The sequence below is a fragment of the Festucalex cinctus genome, chromosome 21, assembly GCF_051991245.1.
Source record: "Festucalex cinctus isolate MCC-2025b chromosome 21, RoL_Fcin_1.0, whole genome shotgun sequence".
In the NCBI taxonomy this organism is placed as follows: Eukaryota; Metazoa; Chordata; class Actinopteri; order Syngnathiformes; family Syngnathidae; genus Festucalex; species Festucalex cinctus.
The window spans coordinates 10,683,179-10,706,183 of record NC_135431.1 but is presented as its reverse complement, the minus strand read 5'-3'; the positions used below and the strand labels follow the sequence as shown (position 1 = coordinate 10,706,183).

General features: G+C 38.6%; 1 protein-coding gene across 5 annotated transcripts in view; it reads right to left on the bottom strand.

The window, feature by feature from the left end:
• The window catches only part of LOC144010444 (pleckstrin homology domain-containing family G member 1), an 89,450-nt gene that overhangs the window by 5,190 nt on the left and 61,255 nt on the right, over positions 1-23,005 (bottom strand). For all 5 annotated transcript variants that reach the window (XM_077510777.1, XM_077510774.1, XM_077510775.1 and 2 more), the window contains 10 exons: positions 7,112-7,158; positions 3,872-4,022; positions 3,482-3,613; positions 2,029-2,211; positions 1,860-1,955; positions 1,616-1,702; positions 1,426-1,459; positions 1,245-1,337; positions 1,114-1,175; positions 849-1,040 (listed from right to left, as the gene is read on the bottom strand). In XM_077510777.1, coding sequence (XP_077366903.1) covers positions 849-1,040; positions 1,114-1,175; positions 1,245-1,337; positions 1,426-1,459; positions 1,616-1,702; positions 1,860-1,955; positions 2,029-2,211; positions 3,482-3,613; positions 3,872-4,022; positions 7,112-7,158 — 1,077 coding nt within the window. The remainder of the gene's footprint in view (positions 1-848; positions 1,041-1,113; positions 1,176-1,244; positions 1,338-1,425; positions 1,460-1,615; positions 1,703-1,859; positions 1,956-2,028; positions 2,212-3,481; positions 3,614-3,871; positions 4,023-7,111; positions 7,159-23,005) is intronic.

Genomic DNA, 23,005 nt, shown 5'->3' with positions numbered 1-23,005 from the left:
ACGTATTTATATATATTTTATAATGTTTTATTTTAATGCTATCTAGAGCATACACAGAAGGGTTTGATGCACCCTCTGACCTGAAGAGGTCGCTTAAAGCACTGGTAGTTATTACAAAAAAACGACCCGTAGATGGAAGCAGCGTATAAGAGATCAACCAGTTTTTTTTTTTTTCCAGTGTTTTCAACAGGTGTGTAAATAATGAGGAAACTTAGCTATATTCTAATACTAATTTCTACAAAACGGAAACATATATAAACATCCTTTTTTTCCCGATGAAAGAAGAGACTAACCTTTCTCTTGGTCGGCTCCATGTTTTTATATCAATAGAACACAATATTCTGTGGGCCTTGCAAAATTAGTCAACATACAGTAAAGGGAGTTAAGGGGGTTGCTTCAATGAAAATGGCTAGGAGTGAATAAGTTAATTTTAATCGTTTGGAGCCATTTATTAATTTAACATTGACCAAATCCTCTGATTTCAGCAGTAATTGTTCACTGAATTCTGTAGTCCTTCATAAAAGAAGATTATTTTCTGTGTTCAATCAAAATAAGACATTAGCAAACATCTGTTTTTATTTTGGAAAACAATAACTGAACAGGTAACATAGTACAACATCACCCCCCCCCCCCCCCTTTTTTTTTTAAAAACCTTATACGAATACTTGTGTATGAAATAAACACCAATCACTAGTTAATAAAGAGTAATCAGGGGAAAATGCTTTTGTAATACACTTTAATGCAAAATTAAAATGAATCAGGTTAGTCGATTGAATAATTGATTGATTCTAAAAATAGTTGATCGTGACAGCACTAGCTCTAACTTTTTTCTAGCATTTTAGTCTTACCAGGACGCTATCGTCTTCGTCATCAGCATCTCGTTGGTGTGGCTCCTCCCCTTCCTCTCTATCGCTGTGGTCGTAGTGGTCAGCGGGGTCCAAAGACTCCTGTGATTGGTTGATGAGACTTCGGCTGCGGCCTATTGTGCCCAGAGCCAGCTGGGACACCGGAGAGAGCAGGCTTGCGCCCAGACTTGTTCGCTAGGGTGAAGGAAATTAAAATTGCGTGTGTGTATGTGGCTTCTCATGTTTCTTAATTCTCTTTATGACTCACCTTTTCTCCGTCGCTGTTGGCTGTATTCTGCTTGGCATTCTTCAGTAACTTTGATAACGGTTCTGAGGAGACAAATTCATGATCGAGATTTTGTTTTTGTGCGTGCAAAAGTTTTGCAAAGAAATTCCCACCTTTTCGGCGTCCCCTGCGAGGATGGGGGCCTTCTTTGGTCTGCGGGGAATCCTTCTTGTCACCGTCAGGACTGTAGTGAAAACCAGGATGGTCTGGAAAAAACAGATATCGGACATTAATTTATAAAATATCACGTAACAAATGAATATGGAATGAGAAGCTATATTGCCTGGCACTTACGCATTGCATCCATTTCCAGGATGGCTTGTTTGGCCTAGAAAGGGTGTAAACAGGTGAGACAACCATAATCTTGGACACTAGATGGCACTAAATCTCAATCTTGTAACCATGGCAGAAAATAGAATTTATAGAAATGTATCTTGGAGATAAACTGGATTATGGTGTCTTGAAAGATGTGGGATAGGGTTACCTTGGCAGGGATTTTGGCAGGGTGATTTTCAAGTATGAGTCTCTTGAGGTGTAAGATCCACATGCGCTTATCTTGCTGGGACTTGGCCTGCAGGCAGCATCAAACATCAGAGAAGATAATAGCATGCATGCGCTTAAAAAGACAGCTGAGATGTTTGGGATAAAATCTGCTTTCTTACACAACATAGATTAACATTTCTAGCTTGTTTAAGAATCATTACTGCAAACTATGCACATAATAGTACCTGGACAGTGTGTTGTAGTTTGGGATTCTTGTAGTGAAACACGCTGAAACTCAACGGCTCTTTAGGGATGACTTCCACAAGCATCAGGTTGCAACACTGCAAGAAGTCATCAGGTTAAACAACCCACCCAAGTCATCATAAAGCGTCACATGACGAGACGGCGACTGACCAGGATGTGAGCCTTGTACGTGAACGTTTCTTCTCGTTTTTTCGTGATAAGCAGAAGCTTGTCGAACAGGAAGAGAGTCCTCTCATTCTTGGCGCGCTGCAGACGGAACGTTCCTTCGAGGACCAGCTCGCCGTAGCCGATCAGATCAGGACCTTTCCAGTTGGTCAGCAAGCTTTGGATTTCCTGCAATGACGGGACATGATGGTTGCTTGTCTAAAGTCACCTGGGATATTTAAGATCTCAGTGCATTTTTTATTTTTTTTTTTAACATTTCTGCCTTTTTGTCAAATTTTTTACATTTTTGGCAATTTTATTGACACATGGTAATTTTCTGCCCCTCTTCTTCCGTTTTGGACATTTTATGGCTTTTTCACTTTTTATTCTTGCCTTTTTTGCCATAAATTTTATGACATTTCTGGCAATTTTGTGGACATTTTATGGTAATTTTTGGGATTTCTTCTTTTGTTTTTGGCTATAGTTTGTGAACATGTTTCCTACCTTTTCTTAAATCTATTTTCTGACTTTTTGGTGGAAATTTTGTGTACTTTCTATGGTAATTGGGATTTCTTCTTTTGATATTGGACAGTTTCTAGTTACTTTTTAAACATTTTCTTTTCTGCCTTCCAAAACAATATATATAAATAATACAATTTCTGATGTTTTTTGTCAATTTTGTATACATATTATGATAATTTTCACAATTTCTAGTCACTTTTTGAATGTTTTCTTTTCTGCCTTTTTAAAAATCAATTTTCTGGCTCTTTTTTTTTGGCAATTCCAAAGGCAAGTTTTAAAACTTTTTGATCTAACTTTCGCCTATCTTTTTCTGACAATTTTGGACTGACATTTTTTGGATATTTAATTATTATTATTATTTTTTTAAATCTAAATCATTAATTCATTTGAATATTTTACCTAAAAAATAAATCTATATTTTATTCATTTTTTAAAAATCTAAATCAATTCATTTGAATATTTTATCTAAAAAATACAAACATGTAAAAAATATATGAATTTCTACTCATTTGTTTTACAGCTCCACAGGGACCAACAGTAGAGGTACTAAAGAGTCACATGAGGCTCCAGAGCTGCAAGTTGCAGACCCCTGTTATAGATGGACTATAAATCCAGCGTGCGCCAGTTTGGATAGACTAAGTGCTACAAATGAGAGAAAATTGACATGATACCCCCAAAACATTCCTTAGTTTCTGAATCCATTTGACCCTTCTGGCTTCCAACTGATAGAAGAAACAAACTGGCCTTTTATGTGCCCTCCTTATGCAAGGCCGTCATTAGCCCAGTGGAAAAACTGTGACTTGCGTAAGACGTGGGCCGGATCAGAGCCCTGGCTCAATCCAAACCTCAACTCACATCAGTCAATAGAACAAAAAAACAAATCAAAACAAAAAAGGCTTGAATCAGACTGTGCTGGCTCCACGTTTGTTAACTATACCTGCAACCTAACAGCATGCTCGTGCTTCCTCTTCATGTCGTTGATGTGCCAAGCCACTCTCTGCATGGTGTCTATGGCTTCCTGCACGACCTCATACGTCTCCGTGTCCTTCTCCATATGGTTGGCTATCTCCTACAAACACACAAAATTGCGCATGTTGCCAAAGTGAGCGAATGATTTTTTTTCTCCTTCAGTATGCTTGCCCAATAAAACACATTCAAACGGATAAAAACATCCATTTTGCTTCATCCTCGTCTATTTACAGCACGGCATACACCCACAGGAGCGTTCACAGCGAGTACCATATGTCAACATTTGGCGGTAGAATCCGAAACCCCGCTTTTGTGGTTTGGAAGGAAATATGGCTGATTTTCTGCCACATGGACATACGTGAAGCAGCAGATGGTACTTGAGGATCCTCTGCACCGGCTTCAGCAGGTAGGAGCCCAGGGGCAAGGAGTGGCGCAGGGATTCTTGGCGTTCGCGGAAAAACTTGGACAACGCCTTGTTCCTCATGCACTCAGTGAGCACAGCCACCGACCTGCCGAGTCAAAACACAGCTGTTATGGACTCGACTGTAATTTGACAGCAGAGACAGCATGTCCCGAGGAGTGGAGAACGCATCACGGCTAATATGCTGCACCATAATTGTTGTTATCACTACTGTAATGTTATTGCAATTGCGTGTGCAAATAAATCAGATTTGTAAGACAAAATACAAAACATTGATTGACGGAAGAGGCAGAACCAAGGTCATAATATAGTTAAAAATGTAATAACAAAAACAAATTAGGAAAATAGTACCAAAATAAAATACAAGCGAAAGTGCTTAAAACAAACTGAAAACAACATATCATCGCTGTTATGTGACATCACCTGAGCTGAGGAAATAGGCAAAGACCAATCATGGCTCAGTTTGTTGACCAAACCCAGAAAACAGGTGAGCCAGTGGTCGTTACCCGTTTCCTCAGAACAGGTGATGTCAACTTCAGTCGACAGCAAGTAGCAAAATTAGTTTTTAAAGGTATTAATTCATGAAAAATTATAAAATTAATTATCATATATTTGTGGAAATTATGGTCAAGCTGTATTTTACAATTTAAAAAAAACGTGCACGACTTCACAAGTTACTTCATGCTGAAGATTAGACAGCTCTTAACATAAAAAGAAAAACGCACTGAGCTGTCACCAATGTCTTACAAATGCAATTATGCCACCTCGTGGCAGAAATATGACCTCAACACAAATCAATATCACACTCGTTTTTTACAGTACATCTTTTTAAATTTAACTCAATTTTATGAATTATTACAAAATTACTGTTTCAATGACTAAGCAGATGCAGCCATATTTTTATTAGTATAACACGTTTCCCCCCCCCACTTTTATGCTAACAAAAGTCTGAAAACTTTGGAAAAAAATATATATAACAAATTAATCACGATAGTGCTGCTTGTAACAATCGACATGTAGACTAACCAATAAAGATGTCCAATCACTGATGTGTGCGTTTATTGACATGTAACTGATACATGAAGCCCTGATGAGGGTTAAAAACTGAAAGACCCTCACGAGTGGTCTCAAACAGTTTGTGTGCGAGCATTTCTGCATGTCTAAATTCCAGCGTTGTTCCGTACAGTCTCCACATTGTTCTCGAAGGAAACCCGACCTTGGAGCTCGGCATGACCTCGATACATCTGCAGCCGTTCTGTGCGCGCGCGAGCGAGAGTGACCGTCTCCCATACGTCTGTGTGTTCTTGTCCTGTGTGACCTAAACCGGGGTCACCAGCTGTGTTGTGGACATGCGGAAGGCCCACGTCCAAAAAAAGGACAGAAGCAGCACAATGAAACATCATAATGACAGTTGATTGTTTGCGAGTATTATCATAAACAAAATTGCAACCTGAGGGCCAGGTGTGTTCGGAGTGTATCTTGGTCAGCCTCACGTTTCAAACTAAACTATCACACAGGTGTCCCATAGGACCACCCACCCAGAGAAGAATAAAACATTAGAAGAAGCAGGTCTGATAAGATGATAACAATAATACCCCTTCTGTCAGCAACGTGCGCTATAAGTCTGTCAAGAAGCAGTGAATGAGAGAATAAAAAAAAATGCGGCGGAGCCGCCCCGAGGCGCAACTGCAAGCAGACAATTTGACTCCGATTTGGCGAGGAGCTAACACATCGATGCGGCGGAGTTATATGAGACGCTGGGAAGAAATGTGGAGATGAGATCAGGGCGACAATGACAACGGAATAATAAGTAGAAAGGATAACAAATACACAGCGCAAGCTCACAAGGAAAAGCAAGGACGTGCTTCTCAAACTGCGGCTCCCGGATCACCAGGGATCCACAAGCGGTAGCTTAGGGGTCCACAAAATAATTTGCAATAAATTATTATGCTATATACTGGCAATCGTCTGTCAATTATGAATTACAGTCAAAATATCAATAAAAAAATATGAATATGCTTGGTAAACTAGGGACTAGTATCTAGAGATGTAACAATATCGGCAATATTGTGATATCGCGATATTAAAACTGCCACAATATATCGTCGTCATCACGTCACGATATCTAATGCAACATAAAAGGGCCAAAACATGCCTTGTTAAAATAAAACTGCACTAAAAAAAATAAAATAAAAAATAAAATAAAAAATAAAAAAAAATAAAAAAACTAGCCACCAGAGGGTGCTAGAACTGCACAAATGGAAATCAACCCGACTTTTTGAAAAGATGTGCTGCTTTTAATATCGTGATGTGGCGACGATATATTGTGGCAGGTTTAAAAACAGCACATCTGCTCAAAAAGTCGGGTTAATTTCCATTTGTGCAGTTCAAGCACCCTCCGGTAGCTAGTTATTTTTTAGTGCAGTTTCATTTTAACAAGACATGTTTTGGCCCTTTAATGTTGCATTAGCAAGCAAGTGCCTCTATATATACAGATTGTTTTTTGTATTTATTTTTTATATATGATTTATAATATTTTTACATTTTTCAGTGCTGTAATGTACAAAACCACAATATTGCACTTTTTTTTTTTTTTTTTTTTTTTTAAACAAAACAATATTGTGACCTTTTTTTGTATCGCCAACCTCCCCGCAATATCATAATGATCGTATCGTGACCTTCATATCGTGATAATATCGTATCGTGACATTTGGATATTGTTACATCCCTACTAGTATCAGGCCGATACCCAGCCTTATTGCAAGGTATCGGTACACACGATGGAGGCTGATACTGTGATCTTTTTACCAATAGAAAATAGAAGTCACAAGAATACAAAATTGCTCTTAATTTCACTCAAATTTCAATTTATATTTTAAGGAAAAATGATACATTCGGATATATAGGTCTTTCTTGAAAATGATCTGTTACTGGTATCGGTACTTGATATCGGTGTCACGACTATCGGTCTGGAGAAAAGTGGTATCAAACATCCCTGATTATTATTTACATTGGAAAGGCAGTTAAAATATGAATACAAAAATCCTGTTGTTATCAATGGGAAAACAATTTCAATATGCAAACAATATGGAGTTCGATGTGTATTGTATTGAACTTTAGATGTTACACTGTATTATACAGAATACAGTATTAGGTTCACACAAAGCATATTCTTACCTTGGGTAATTGGTGCAGTACTGGGTGTATATGTGGAATTCTTCACTCTGAAATTAAAACAGGGAAAATTAGATGTATGTCACAGGAAACCAACAATTCTTCGTTATACTTAAATGGAGACTTACTAATAAAATAATTTTAGGCCTATCGGCTTGTCTGCGTAATTTTCCTCATCAGCCTGTACTTAAAAATACGAGCGAGGCACTTCACGCTCAAAATGCCGTCGGTTCTTTTAATTCAGCAATGAGTGCTGGGATTAAAAGCCCTCCATTCAACTTGTCCGCCCCCTTAATTGAGACCTTTCTCACCTCGCACGCCGCCTCAACATCAAACACACGTGAGACAGTGTGACTTCATCGAAAAGCTGCCGCCGGTTTTCCTGGCAGCAAATCTTAATATCTTGTGACCGCTTCGGTCACGACTAAACAAGCTCGACTGTATAATCATATTGAACATCCCATGTGGTAGGTGGGCGTATATGACGACGCTGTTCGGCCTTGAAGGAGGTCTGTCCTAGTTTCCTAAGGGGCTTTGTCTCCCCAACCCTTGCCGCCTTTGAGATGAACCCCCCGCTCTTGCATAAGTCAGGGGGTGTCTCGCTTAGATCTATTCGTGTCCATAAACATTGAAGGGGCTGCAGGATGCTAACAGAGAACAGGAAGCGATATCAAAAACACAAAAGATGATCAGATATCACTCAATACCCAAAACAGACGACATTGTCGACATCTTGTTACGTATACTTTTATTTTTGTCTTGGTACTGTACATCCATTTGGAGGACCTCAAGCCAGTAATTGAACAGCCTGAGGTGCTCCATGGGAAAAAGGAGCTAAATTGAAGAGTAGAGGTCTCCTCCTCGTCTCCAGTAGTCTGCTACCACAGACCGGGCCTAAACACAACCAGATGTGTCCGCCATGCAGTTTTTTTTGATGGTACACACACTCACGCAGCGCTAATACACGATTGCTGAGCTTTAGTGCGGAACCACAGGACATACAAACGTTTTGATAGAGTACTAATTTGTGCGTATGGGAAAGTGCAGACATACATGCATGCCATCAAATTCAACCGCATTTTTGTGTTTATGTGTTATTTAAGATTGTTTAACAAAACTAATTATAGATAGACATTTTAAATATATGCACTAAAACGAACCTGGATGAGAATGAAACTGCACTCTTGATACATTATCATTGGTTAGTCATCATGTCATTGTGTTTCGAGTGCATCACTTGAATTACTTTTTTCCCCTTTTTTCCCCCTGTGCAACCAGCAGAAAGGTTAACATTCTAATTAGGGCCCGAGCAGCGACCGCTGCGAGGTCCCTATTGTTCCTGAAGGAATTCTTATTAGGGCCCGAGCAGCGGCGGCGGCGGTGCCGCTGCGAGGCCCTATTGTTTTTGTAGGAATTCTTCTTATTAGGGCCCGAGCAGCGACCGCTGCGAGGTCCCTATTGTTTTTCAAGGAATTCTTATTATTCTTCTTCTTTTTATTTGTTATTATTCTTTTCCGCAAACAATCACATTTTTGAGACACTAAACGTGAACGAAAACTCACCAAACTTTACACACACGTCAGGCCTGGCGAAAAATTTGATATTTTAAAGTCGCCATAGGTGATAACAGAAAAATGGCTCCATAGCGCCACCTACATAGGTTAAACAGATCCCTGGCCCGCTACGATTGTCCGACGGCTATGAAAATTGTGTGGCACCTGTAGCACATCCAGATGAACAAAAACCTCTTTGATGTGTGTACCCTAAAATAGACAGGAAGTGAGATATGAGTATTTAAATGTCCAATTTTGGCCAATTTTTGCACATTTACAGGGGTCATACTTTTGCCTGCTTCTCCTACACGGTTAATCCAATTGACTTCAAACTTGGGATGTACCATCTCAAGACCTGGGACAACACCATGGTAAAAAATCGAAAGTTTTCGACATACTATATGACGGCGGTGGGGCATCAAATTTAGAGTTTCAAAACTCTTACTAAACGTAGTATTGCCGGTTGTATGTTTAACCTAGAGCTACGAAAATTGGTACACATATGTAACAGACTATGACCTACAAAAAAGTCTGTTGGTGCCATATGCTAAACCCAACAGGAAGTCCGCCAGAGGCGGGGCATCAAATTTGGAGTTTCAAAATTCTTACTTAATGAAGCATTCTGTACGTTTCACCTAGAGTTACCAAAATTTAAAGACATATGTAACAGCCCTCAAGGTACAAAAAACTCTTTTTGAACCATATGCTAAACCTAACAGAAAGTCCACCATTTTGATTTACTTTGGAACGTGTTCCCATTTTTTTGGCCATTTCATAGGGGTCCTATTTTAACGAACTCCTCTTACAGAGTTTATCCGATCATCTTCAAACTTGGTGTGATTCATCTTAAGATGTTGAAGATGAAAAGTTATTGAAAGCTTTTTATTTCGCTGCACGCTGTTGTCGTGGCATGCACTTGTTTGCAAAGGAAAAAAAATCTTCTTAATGAAGAATTCTCAGTTGTACGAAGCAGCTAGAGCTACGAAAATTTGTAGACATATGTAACAGCCCACGATGTACAAAAAAAGTCTCTTGCTGCTTTGTGCTAAACCCAACAGGAAGTCCCGCAAGGGCCGGGCATCACTTTTTGAGCTAAAAAACTCCTCTTTAACGAAGCATTCCCGGTTGTACCTTTCACCTAGCGCTATGATAATTTGGAGGCATACATAAGAGCCCACGATGTACAAAAAAGTCTTTTAGAACCATATGCTAAGCCAAACAGGAAGTCCGGCATTTTGATTTACTTTGCTATTTGTAGCCATTTTTTGGGGGCCTTTTATAGGCCTCATATTTTCTACAAAACTTATCAGATTGTCTTCATTCTTTGGCATGTTTCATCTGAAGTATTGCCAGTTATACGTTTAATATAGAGCTACGAAAATTGGTACACATATGTAACAGACTATGATCTACAAAAAAGCCTGTTGGTGCCATATGCTAAACCTAACAGGAAGTCCGCCAGAGGCAGGGCATCAAATTTTGCATTTCAAAATTTTTACTTAATGAAGCATTTCCGGCTGTACGTTTCACCTAGAGTGACCAAAATTTGAAGACATATGTAACAGCCCTCGAGGTACAAAAAACTCTTTTTGAACCATATGCTAAACCTAACAGGAAGTCTGCCATTTTGATTTACTTTGGAACATGTTGCCATTTTTTTGGCCATTTCATAGGGGTCTTATTTTAACGAACTCCTCCTACAGAGTTTATCCGATCATCTTCAAACTTGGTGTGATTCATCTTAAGATGTTGACGATGAAAAGTTATTGAAAGCTTTTTATTTCGTCGCACGCTGTTGTCGTGGCATGCACTGTTGGCAAAGGAAAAAAAAATCCTTCTTAATGCAGCGTTCCCAGTTGGACGAAGCAGCTCGAGCTACAAAAATTTGTAGACATATGTACACATTTGTCCACATATATATATTTACATATGCATGTAAAAAAATTATGTCAGGCTAAACTAAATGGTTGATTAGGCCCCACACATTCTCACCTTACCATACCCGGCCCTCTTTGCAAAAGGTTTGAACACTCCTGGCCTAAACCTAGGTGTATACTCAAACTATGCACGCACATAAAGCCTGGAACAAAATGTGTAATTTAGAGGGTTCTTGTTTTGTTTTTTGTATTCCTTATATTTCATGTCATTATACTTGACACACTATTTTTACTACTCACTGAATCAGTTATAAGAACATTTAATTGATACAATCCAATCACATCCTAGAGAATTGAAAACACATTCAATCATGAGGTTGTTAAGACACATTTACTTCTGTAGCACTTAACCACAAACAAGTTGCGACATCCCCTGATCTAACCCTCCAACCGGGCAAGGAAAAACTTTCAGGGGTCATATTTTAACGAACCCCTCCTACAAAATTTATCCGACTGTCTTGTCTTGTAGACATATGTAACAAGTCTCTTGGTGCCATGTGCTTAACCTAACAGGAAGTCCCCCAGGGGCCGGGCATCACATTTTGAGCTAAAAAACTCCTCTTTAACGAAGCATTCCCGGTTGTACGTTTCACCTAGCGCTATGATAATTTGCAGGCATACATAAGAGCCCATGATGTACAAAAAAGTCTCTTGGAACTATGTGCTAAACCAAACAGGAAGTCTGCCATTTTGATTTATGATGGGATTTGTTGCCATTTTTTGTGGCCTTTTTCAGGGGTCATATTTTAACGAACCCCTCCTACAAAATTTATCCGACTGTCTTCAAACTTGGTGTGTTTCATCTTAAGATGTTTAAGATGCAAAGTAATCGAAAGTTTTTTATTTTGTAACACGCTGTTGCCATAGCAATGCATTGTTTGTCAAGTGCTGTTTTTTTTTTTTTTTTATACACATGAAAACTCATGAAACTTTGCAAACACATCAGACTTGTCATGAACATGAATTTTCAGAGATTTATTGTGCAATTTGCAATAAATAGCGCCCTCTAGACATTTTTATGAAGCATTTCCGATTGTATGATTATGCTAGACCTACAAAAAAGTATTATGTAGCCATTTGCCAAACCAAAGAGGAAGTCCGCTATTTTGATTTTATTTTGGGAATTATACATCATTTTTGGCCTTTTTCATTCAACTTTGCACAGACAAGGCATGGAAAAAACTAACATTTTAAATGGTCCTTGTTCCATGTAACAGTTGTCAAGTGCTGCTTTTTTTTTTTTTTTATACACATGAAAACTCATGAAACTTTGCAAACACATCAGACTTGTCATGAACATGAATTTTTCAGAGATTTATTGTGCAATTTGCAATAAATAGCGCCCTCTAGACATTTTTATGAAGCATTTCCGATTGTATGATTATGCTAGACCTACAAAAAAGTATTATGTAGCCATTTGCCAAACCAAAGAGGAAGTCCGCTATTTTGATTTTATTTTGGGAATTATACATCATTTTTGGCCTTTTTCATTAAACTTTGCACAGACAAGGCATGGAAAAAAGTAACATTTTAAATGGTCCTTGTTCCATGTAACAGTACCCCAACGTGCCAGTACCCTGACGTGCAAGTAACCCAACGTTGTGCTCAATAGCGCCCTCTATGCATTTTTATGGAGCATTTCCAATTGTATGATTCAAGCGATACACAACTAAAGATGACTTGACCAAGATTTGTGAAAACTGGGAGGCATACCTATTAGCTTAAGACCTACAAAAGGTATTCTGTAGCCGTATGCTAAACCTAAAAGGAAGTCCACCATTTTGAATTTATTTTGGGAATTGCACACCATATTTTGCGTTTTGATTAAACTTTGCACACACAAGGCTTGTCAAAAACATTTTAGATGGTCCTTGTCCTATTTGACAGTACCCCAACGTGCCAGTACCCCGACGTGCAAGTACCCCAACGTGGCCCAGGTTGCGAGGGCCCTTTATAGCTGCTCGCAGCTCTAGTTATTATTCTTCTTCTTCTTCTTTGTTATTATTCTTTTCCGCAAACAACCACATTTTTGAGGCACTAAACATGAACGAAAACTCACCAAACTTTACACGCAGATCGGGTCTGGCGAAAAATTTGATATTTTAAAGTCGCCATACATGATAACAGAAAAATGGCTCTGTAGCGCCACCTACATAGGTTTAACGGATCCCTGTCCCGCTACGATTGTCCTATGGCTACGAAAATTGTGTGGCACCTGTAGCACATCCAGATGAACAAAAACCTCTTTGATATGTGTACCCTAAAATAGACAGGAAGTGAGGTATGAGTATTTGAATGTCCAATTTTGGCCCATTTTTGCACATTTACAGGGGTCATACTTTTGCCCGCTTCTCCTACACGGTTAACCCGATTGACTTCAAACTTGGGATGTACCATCTCAACACCTGGGACAACATCATTGTGAAAAATGACAAGTTTTTGATATACTATATGACGGTGGCGGCGCATCAAATTTAGAGTTTAAAAATTCTTACTTCACGAAGCATTGCCGGTTGTACGTTTAATCTAGAGCTACGAAAATTGGTACACATATGTAACAGGCTATGACCTACAAAAAACTCTTTTTGAACCATATGCTAAACCTAACAGGAAGTCCACCATTTTGATTTATTTTGGAACGTGTTGCCATTTTTTTGGCCATTTCATTGGGGTCTTATTTTAACGAACTCCTCCTACAGTGTTTATCCGATCATCTTCAAACTTGGTGTGATTCATCTTAAGATGTTGAAGATGAAAAGTTATTGAAAGCTTTGTATTTCGTCGCACACTGTTGTCATGGCATGCACTGTTTTTAAAGGAAAAAAAATATCCTTAAAGAAGCATTCCCATTTGTACGAAGCAGCTAGACCTACGAAAATTTGTAGACATATGTAACAGCCCAAGATGTACAAAAAAGTCTCTTGGTGCCCTGTGCTAAACCCAACAGGAAGTCCCCCAGGGGCCGGGCATCACATTTTGAGCTAAAAAACTCCTCTTTAACAAAGCATACCCGGCTGTACGTTTCACATAGAGTTACCAAAATTTGTAGAGGTATATAACAGACCTCGAGGTACAAAAAACTCTTTTTGAACCATATGCTAAACCTAACAGGACGTCCGCCATTTTGATTTACTTTGGAATGTGTTGCCATTTTTTTGGCCATTTCATAGGGGTCATATTTTAACAAACTCCTCCTACAGAGTTTATCCGATCATCTTCAAACTTGGTGTGATTCATCTTAAGATGTTGAAAATGAAAAGTTATTGAAAGTTTTTTATTTCGTCACACGCTGTTGTCGTGGCATGCACTTTTTGCAAAGGAAAAAAAATCTTATTAATGAAGCATTCCCAGTTGTACGAAGCAGCTAGAGCGACGAAAAATTGTAGACATATGTAACAAGTCTCTTGGTGCCATGTGCTTAACCTAACAGGAAGTCCCCCAGGGGCCGGGCATCACATTTTGAGCTAAAAAACTCCTCTTTAACGAAGCATTCCCGGTTGTACGTTTCACCTAGCGCTATGATAATTTGCAGGCATACATAAGAGCCCATGATGTACAAAAAAGTCTCTTGGAACTATGTGCTAAACCAAACAGGAAGTCTGCCATTTTGATTTATGATGGGATTTGTTGCCATTTTTTGTGGCCTTTTTCAGGGGTCATATTTTAACGAACCCCTCCTACAAAATTTATCCGACTGTCTTCAAACTTGGTGTGTTTCATCTTAAGATGTTTAAGATGCAAAGTAATCGAAAGTTTTTTATTTTGTAACACGCTGTTGCCATAGCAATGCATTGTTTGTCAAGTGCTGCTTTTTTTTTTTTATACACATGAAAACTCATGGAACTTTGCAAACACATCAGACTTGTCATGAACATGAATTTTCAGAGATTTATTGTGCAATTTGCAATGAATAGCGCCCTCTAGACCTTTTTATGAAGCATTTCCGATTGTATGATTATGCTAGACCTACAAAAAAGTATTATGTAGCCATTTGCCAAACCAAAGAGGAAGTCCGCTATTTTGATTTTATTTTGGGAATTATACATAATTTTTGGCCTTCTTCATTAAACTTTGCACAGACAAGGCATGGAAAAAACTAACATTTTAAATGGTCCTTGTTCCATGTAACAGTACCCCAACGTGCCAGTACCCTGACGTGCAAGTAACCCAACGTTGTGCTCAATAGCGCCCTCTATGCATTTTTATGGAGCATTTCCAATTGTATGATTCAAGCGATACACAACTAAAGATGACTTGACCTAGATTTGTGAAAACTGGGAGGCATACCTATTAGCTTAAGACCTACAAAAAGTATTCTGTAGCCGTATGCTAAACCTAAAAGGAAGTCCGCCATTTTGAATTTATTTTGGGAATTGCGCACCATATTTTGCGTTTTGATTAAACTTTGCACACACAAGGCTTGTCAAAAACATTTTAGATGGTCCTTGTCCTATTTGACAGTACCCCAACGTGCCAGTACCCCGACGTGCAAGTACCCCAACGTGGCACGCCTTTGCTGTAGCGATGCATTGTTTGCAAAGAATTTTTTTTTTTTTATATGATTCAGCTAGATGTGTGAATATTGGGAGGCATACCTATCAGCCGAATACCTCGACAAAGCATTCCATAGCAATGTGAACAAACACAAAAAGCATGGAAAAACATTTACAATTTAGACGGTTTCTTATGAAACAGTACCCTAACGTGCCAGTACCCCGACGTGCAAATACCCCAACGTGGCACGGGTTGCGAGGGCCCTTTATAGCTGCTCGCAGCTCTAGTTATTCTTCTTTTTCTTTGTTATTATTCTTTTCCGCAAACAATCACATTTTTGAGACACTAAACGTGAACGAAAACTCACCAAACTTTACACACACGTCAGGCCTGGCGAAAAATTTGATATTTTAAAGTCGCCGTAGGTGATAACAGAAAAATGGCTCCATAGCGCCACCTACATAGGTTAAACGGATCCCTGTCCCGCTACGATTGTCCGACGGCTATGAAAATTGTGTGGCACCTGTAGCACATCCCGATGAACAAAAACCTCTTTGATGTGTGTACCCTAAAATAGACAGACAGTGAGGTATGATCATCTGAATGTCCAATTTTGGCCCAGTTTTGCACATTTACATGGATCATACTATTGCCCGCTTCTCCTAAATGGTTAACCCGATTGACTTCAAACTTGGGCTGTACCATCTCAACACCTGGGACAACATCATGGTAAAAAATCAAAAAATTTTGACCTACTATATGACGGGGGTGAGGCATCAAATTTAGAGTTTCAAAACTCTTACTAAACGTAGTATTGCCGGTTGTACGTTTAACCTAGAGCTACGAAAATTGGTACACATATGTAACAGACTATGATCTACAAAAAAGTCTGTTGGTGCCATATGCTAAACCCAACAGGAAGTCCGCCAGAGGCGGGGCATCAAATTTTGCGTTTCAAAATTCTTACTTAAAGAAGCATTCCCGGCTGTACGTTTCACCTAGAGTTACAAAAATTTGAAGACATATGTAACAGCCCTCAAGGTACAAAAAACTCTTTTTGAACCATATGCTAAACCTAACAGGAGGTCCACCATTTTGATTTACTTTGGAACGTGTTGCCATTTTTTTGGCCATTTCATAGGGGTCTTATTTTAATGAACTCCTCCTACACTGTTTATCCGATCATCTTCAAACTTGGTGTGATTCATCTTAAGATGTTGAAGATGAAAAGTTATTGAAAGCTTTTCATTTCGTCGCACGCTGTTATCGTGGCATGCACTTTTTGCAAAGGAAAAAAATCCTTCTTAATGAAGCATTCCCAGTTGTACGAAGCAGCTAGAGCTACGAAAATTTGTAGACATATGTAACAGCCCAAGATGGACAAAAAAGTCTCTTGGTGCCCTGTGCTAAACCCAACAGGAAGTCCCCCAGGGCCCGGGCATCACATTTTTAGCTAAAAAACTCCTCTTTAACGAAGAATTCCCGGTTGTACGTTTCACCTAGCGCTATGATAATTTAGAGGCATACATAAGAGCCCACGATGTACAAAAAAGTCTCTTGGAGCCATCTGCTAAACCAAACAGGAAGTCCGCCATTTTGATTTACGTTGGGATTTGTAGCCATTTTTGTGGCCTTTTTTAGGGGTCATATTTTAACGAACTCCTCCTACAAAATTTATCCGACTGTCTTCACTTGGTGTGCTTCATCTTAAGATGTTTAAGATGCAAAGTTATCGAAAGTTATTTATTTTGTCGCACGCCGTTGTCATGGCGATGCATTGTTTGCCAAGTAAAATGCTGCTTTTTTTTGGTCTAAACGTGCAAAAACTCATGAAACTTTACACACACATCAGGCTTGTCATAAGCATGAATATTTTAGAGATTTCTTATTCAATTTGCAATAAATGGTTCAATAGCACCCTCTAGACATTTTTATGAAGCTTTTGCAAATGTTTTGTATTTTATGATTCAGCTAGATTTGTAAAAATTGGGATACCTATCAGCCTAAGAATTACAAAAAGGTTTCTAAAGCCATATGCTGAATCAAACAGGAAGTCTGCCATTTTTTATGGGGGTCATATTTTCAACATAACTTATCAGATCGTCTTCATTCTTTGGCGTGTTTCATCTTAAGATATTTAAGATGAAAAGTTATTGAATTTTTTTATTTTGTCACACGCCTTTGCTGTAGCCATGCATTGTTTGTGAAGAAAAATGCTTTTTTGAGAGTCTAAATATGGGCGAAAACTCACAAAACTTTGCACACACACCAGACCTGTCTGGAACATGAATATTTTATTTAGAGATTTGTTGTGCTATTTGTAATAAATGGCTCAATAGCGCCCTCTAGACATTTTTATGAAGTCTTTCCGATTATATGATTCAGCTAGATGTGTGAATATTGGCAGGCATGCCGAATATATTCAAAAAGTATTCTATATAGCCATGTGCCAATCCATTTTGATTTTATTTTGTTAATTGTGCATCGTTTTTGGCCTTTCCATGAAACTTTAAAAACACAAAGCATGGCAAAAACGTTTACAATTTAGATGGTTTCCTATTTGACAGTACCCCAACATGCCAGGACCCCGACGTGCAAATACCCCAACGTGGCCCGGGTTGCGAGGGCCCTTTATAGCTGCTCGCAGCTCTAGTTATTCTTCTTTTTCTTCTCCGCAAACAATCGCATTTTTGAGACACTAAACGTGAACGAAAACTCACCAAACTTTACACGCACATCAGGCCTGGCGAAAAATTTGATATTTTAAAGTCGCCATACATGATAACAGAAAAATGGCTCCTTAGCGCCCCCTACATAGGTTAAACGGATCCCTGTCCCGCTACGATTGTCCGACGGCTATGAAAATTGTGTGGCACCTGTAGCACATCCCAATGAACAAAAACCTCTTTGAAGTGTGTACCCTAAAATAGACAGAAAGTGAGGTATGAGTATTTAAATGTCCAATTTTTGCCAATTTTTGCACATTTACAGGGGTCATACTTTTGCCCGCTTCTCCTACACGGTTAACCCGATTGACTTCAAACTTGGGATGTACCATCTCAACACCTGGGACAACATCATTGTGAAAAATGACAAGTTTTTGATATACTATATGACGGTGGCGGCGCATCAAATTTAGAGTTTAAAAATTCTTACTTCACGAAGCATTGCCGGTTGTACGTTTAATCTAGAGCTACGAAAATTGGTACACATATGTAACAGGCTATGACCTACAAAAAACTCTTTTTGAACCATATGCTAAACCTAACAGGAAGTCCACCATTTTGATTTATTTTGGAACGTGTTGCCATTTTTTTGGCCATTTCATTGGGGTCTTATTTTAACGAACTCCTCCTACAGTGTTTATCCGATCATCTTCAAACTTGGTGTGATTCATCTTAAGATGTTGAAGATGAAAAGTTATTGAAAGCTTTGTATTTCGTCGCACACTGTTGTCATGGCATGCACTGTTTTTAAAGGAAAAAAAATATCCTTAAAGAAGCATTCCCATTTGTACGAAGCAGCTAGACCTACGAAAATTTGTAGACATATGTAACAGCCCAAGATGTACAAAAAAGTCTCTTGGTGCCCTGTGCTAAACCCAACAGGAAGTCCCCCAGGGGCCGGGCATCACATTTTGAGCTAAAAAACTCCTCTTTAACAAAGCATACCCGGCTGTACGTTTCACATAGAGTTACCAAAATTTGTAGAGGTATATAACAGACCTCGAGGTACAAAAAACTCTTTTTGAACCATATGCTAAACCTAACAGGACGTCCGCCATTTTGATTTACTTTGGAATGTGTTGCCATTTTTTTGGCCATTTCATAGGGGTCATATTTTAACAAACTCCTCCTACAGAGTTTATCCGATCATCTTCAAACTTGGTGTGATTCATCTTAAGATGTTGAAAATGAAAAGTTATTGAAAGTTTTTTATTTCGTCACACGCTGTTGTCGTGGCATGCACTTTTTGCAAAGGAAAAAAAATCTTATTAATGAAGCATTCCCAGTTGTACGAAGCAGCTAGAGCGACGAAAAATTGTAGACATATGTAACAAGTCTCTTGGTGCCATGTGCTTAACCTAACAGGAAGTCCCCCAGGGGCCGGGCATCACATTTTGAGCTAAAAAACTCCTCTTTAACGAAGCATTCCCGGTTGTACGTTTCACCTAGCGCTATGATAATTTGCAGGCATACATAAGAGCCCATGATGTACAAAAAAGTCTCTTGGAACTATGTGCTAAACCAAACAGGAAGTCTGCCATTTTGATTTATGATGGGATTTGTTGCCATTTTTTGTGGCCTTTTTCAGGGGTCATATTTTAACGAACCCCTCCTACAAAATTTATCCGACTGTCTTCAAACTTGGTGTGTTTCATCTTAAGATGTTTAAGATGCAAAGTAATCGAAAGTTTTTTATTTTGTAACACGCTGTTGCCATAGCAATGCATTGTTTGTCAAGTGCTGTTTTTTTTTTTTTTTTATACACATGAAAACTCATGAAACTTTGCAAACACATCAGACTTGTCATGAACATGAATTTTCAGAGATTTATTGTGCAATTTGCAATAAATAGCGCCCTCTAGACATTTTTATGAAGCATTTCCGATTGTATGATTATGCTAGACCTACAAAAAAGTATTATGTAGCCATTTGCCAAACCAAAGAGGAAGTCCGCTATTTTGATTTTATTTTGGGAATTATACATCATTTTTGGCCTTTTTCATTCAACTTTGCACAGACAAGGCATGGAAAAAACTAACATTTTAAATGGTCCTTGTTCCATGTAACAGTTGTCAAGTGCTGCTTTTTTTTTTTTTTTATACACATGAAAACTCATGAAACTTTGCAAACACATCAGACTTGTCATGAACATGAATTTTTCAGAGATTTATTGTGCAATTTGCAATAAATAGCGCCCTCTAGACATTTTTATGAAGCATTTCCGATTGTATGATTATGCTAGACCTACAAAAAAGTATTATGTAGCCATTTGCCAAACCAAAGAGGAAGTCCGCTATTTTGATTTTATTTTGGGAATTATACATCATTTTTGGCCTTTTTCATTAAACTTTGCACAGACAAGGCATGGAAAAAAGTAACATTTTAAATGGTCCTTGTTCCATGTAACAGTACCCCAACGTGCCAGTACCCTGACGTGCAAGTAACCCAACGTTGTGCTCAATAGCGCCCTCTATGCATTTTTATGGAGCATTTCCAATTGTATGATTCAAGCGATACACAACTAAAGATGACTTGACCAAGATTTGTGAAAACTGGGAGGCATACCTATTAGCTTAAGACCTACAAAAGGTATTCTGTAGCCGTATGCTAAACCTAAAAGGAAGTCCACCATTTTGAATTTATTTTGGGAATTGCACACCATATTTTGCGTTTTGATTAAACTTTGCACACACAAGGCTTGTCAAAAACATTTTAGATGGTCCTTGTCCTATTTGACAGTACCCCAACGTGCCAGTACCCCGACGTGCAAGTACCCCAACGTGGCCCAGGTTGCGAGGGCCCTTTATAGCTGCTCGCAGCTCTAGTTATTATTATTCTTCTTCTTCTTTGTTATTATTCTTTTCCGCAAACAACCACATTTTTGAGGCACTAAACATGAACGAAAACTCACCAAACTTTACACGCAGATCGGGTCTGGCGAAAAATTTGATATTTTAAAGTCGCCATACATGATAACAGAAAAATGGCTCTGTAGCGCCACCTACATAGGTTTAACGGATCCCTGTCCCGCTACGATTGTCCTATGGCTACGAAAATTGTGTGGCACCTGTAGCACATCCAGATGAACAAAAACCTCTTTGATATGTGTACCCTAAAATAGACAGGAAGTGAGGTATGAGTATTTGAATGTCCAATTTTGGCCCATTTTTGCACATTTACAGGGGTCATACTTTTGCCCGCTTCTCCTACACGGTTAACCCGATTGACTTCAAACTTGGGCTGTACCATCTCAACACCTGGGACAACATCATGGTAAAAAATCTAAAGTTTTTGACATACTATATGACGGTGGCGGGGCATCAAATTTACAGTTTCAAAATTCTTACTTAACGAAGCATTGCCGGTGGTACGTTTAATCTAGAGCTACGAAAATTGGTACACATATGTAACAGACTATGATCTACAAAAAAGCCTGTTGGTGCCATATGCTAAACCTAACAGGAAGTCCGCCAGAGGCGAGGCATCAAATTTTGTGTTTCAAAATTCTAACTTAATGAAGCATTCCCGGCTGTACATTTCACCTAGAGTTACCAATATTTGAAGACATATGTAACAGCCCTCAAGGTACAAAAAACTCTTTTTGAACCATATGCTAAACCGAACAGGAAGTCCGCCATTTTGATTTACTTTGGAACGTGTTGCCATTTTTTGGGCCATTTCATAGGGGTCTTATTTGAACGAACTCCTCCTACAGAGTTTATCCGATCATCTCCAAACTTGGTGTGATTCATCTTAAGATGTTGAAGATGAAAAGTTATTGAAAGCTTTTTATTTTGTCGCACGCTGTTGCCGTGGCATGCACAGTTTGCAAAGGAAAAAATTACTTCTTAATGAAGCATTCCCAGTTGTACGAAGCAGCTAGAGCTACGAAAATTTGGAGACAAATGTAACAGCCCACGATGTACAAAAAAGTCTCTTGGTGCCATGTGCTAAACCCAACAGGAAGTCCCGTAGGGGCCGGGCATCACATTTTGAGCTAAAAAACTCCTCTTTAACGAAGCATTCCCGGTTGTACGTTTCACCTAGCGCTATGATAATTTAGAGGCATACATAAGAGCCCACGATGTACAAAAAAAGTCTCTTGGAACCATGTGCTAAACCAAACAGGAAGTCCGCCATTTTGATTTATGATGGGATTTGTAGACTTTTTTTTGTGGCCTTTTTTAGGGGTCATATTTTAACTCCTCCTACAAAATTCATCCGACCGTGTTCAAACTTGGTGTGTTTCATCTTAAGATGTTTAAGATGCAAATTTATCGAAAGTTTTTTATTTTGTCGCACGCTGCTGCTATAGCGATGCATTGGTTGCCAAGTAAAGTGCTGCTTTGTTTTTTTTTATCTATACATGTGTGAAAACTCGTGAAACTTTGCACACACATCAGACTTGTCATTAACATGAATTTTTAGAGATTTCTTGTGCAATTTGCAATAAATCGCACCCTCTATACATTTTTTATGGAGCATTTCCGATTGGATGATTCAAGCGCAAAATAACTAAAGATGACTTGACTTGACCTAGCTTTGTGAAAACTCAGAGGCATACCTATTATATTATTATTTTTTGTACCTTACAAGATTATCTCTTGTGCCACATTAAACCCCTTTGCAGGCCTGAGCCAAACCACGGTCCATACATTTGATACCACTGCTTTATTTCAATGGTCAAGTACTTCATAACCACACCTACTTATGCTTGTCCTTGCATATATAGTAGACAACAAAGAGCTCTTTCAACAAAAGACATTTCCATCTACAAAGTCATACAAGGTAAGCACTCTATAAATTCTGCAATCACTACACTTCTATTCCTAAATTATCACTTCAAATACCAACAATGGTTAATACAGCTACAAATTTCTTGTATGTTTATGAAGTATGATACTGTATTTATTTCTACTCCTTTGCTTTTCTACAGAACATGAACAAATCAACAAGCAAATTCTCTTTTGATAAAGACCCTCTAATCATCTCCATACGCAAAGATTGCCAACTTTTTTCCGTAAGTATACAATACATAAACTAAACAGGACAACTTTCTCAATCATATACAGTATGCCATACATATATGTATTAAGTTCTCATTTATTAACAGGTTTGTTAAAGGCACCTTTAGTGTGTTTTTCTGTTTGTAATGTTTCTCCACGAGCACGTCTAGCCATTGATATC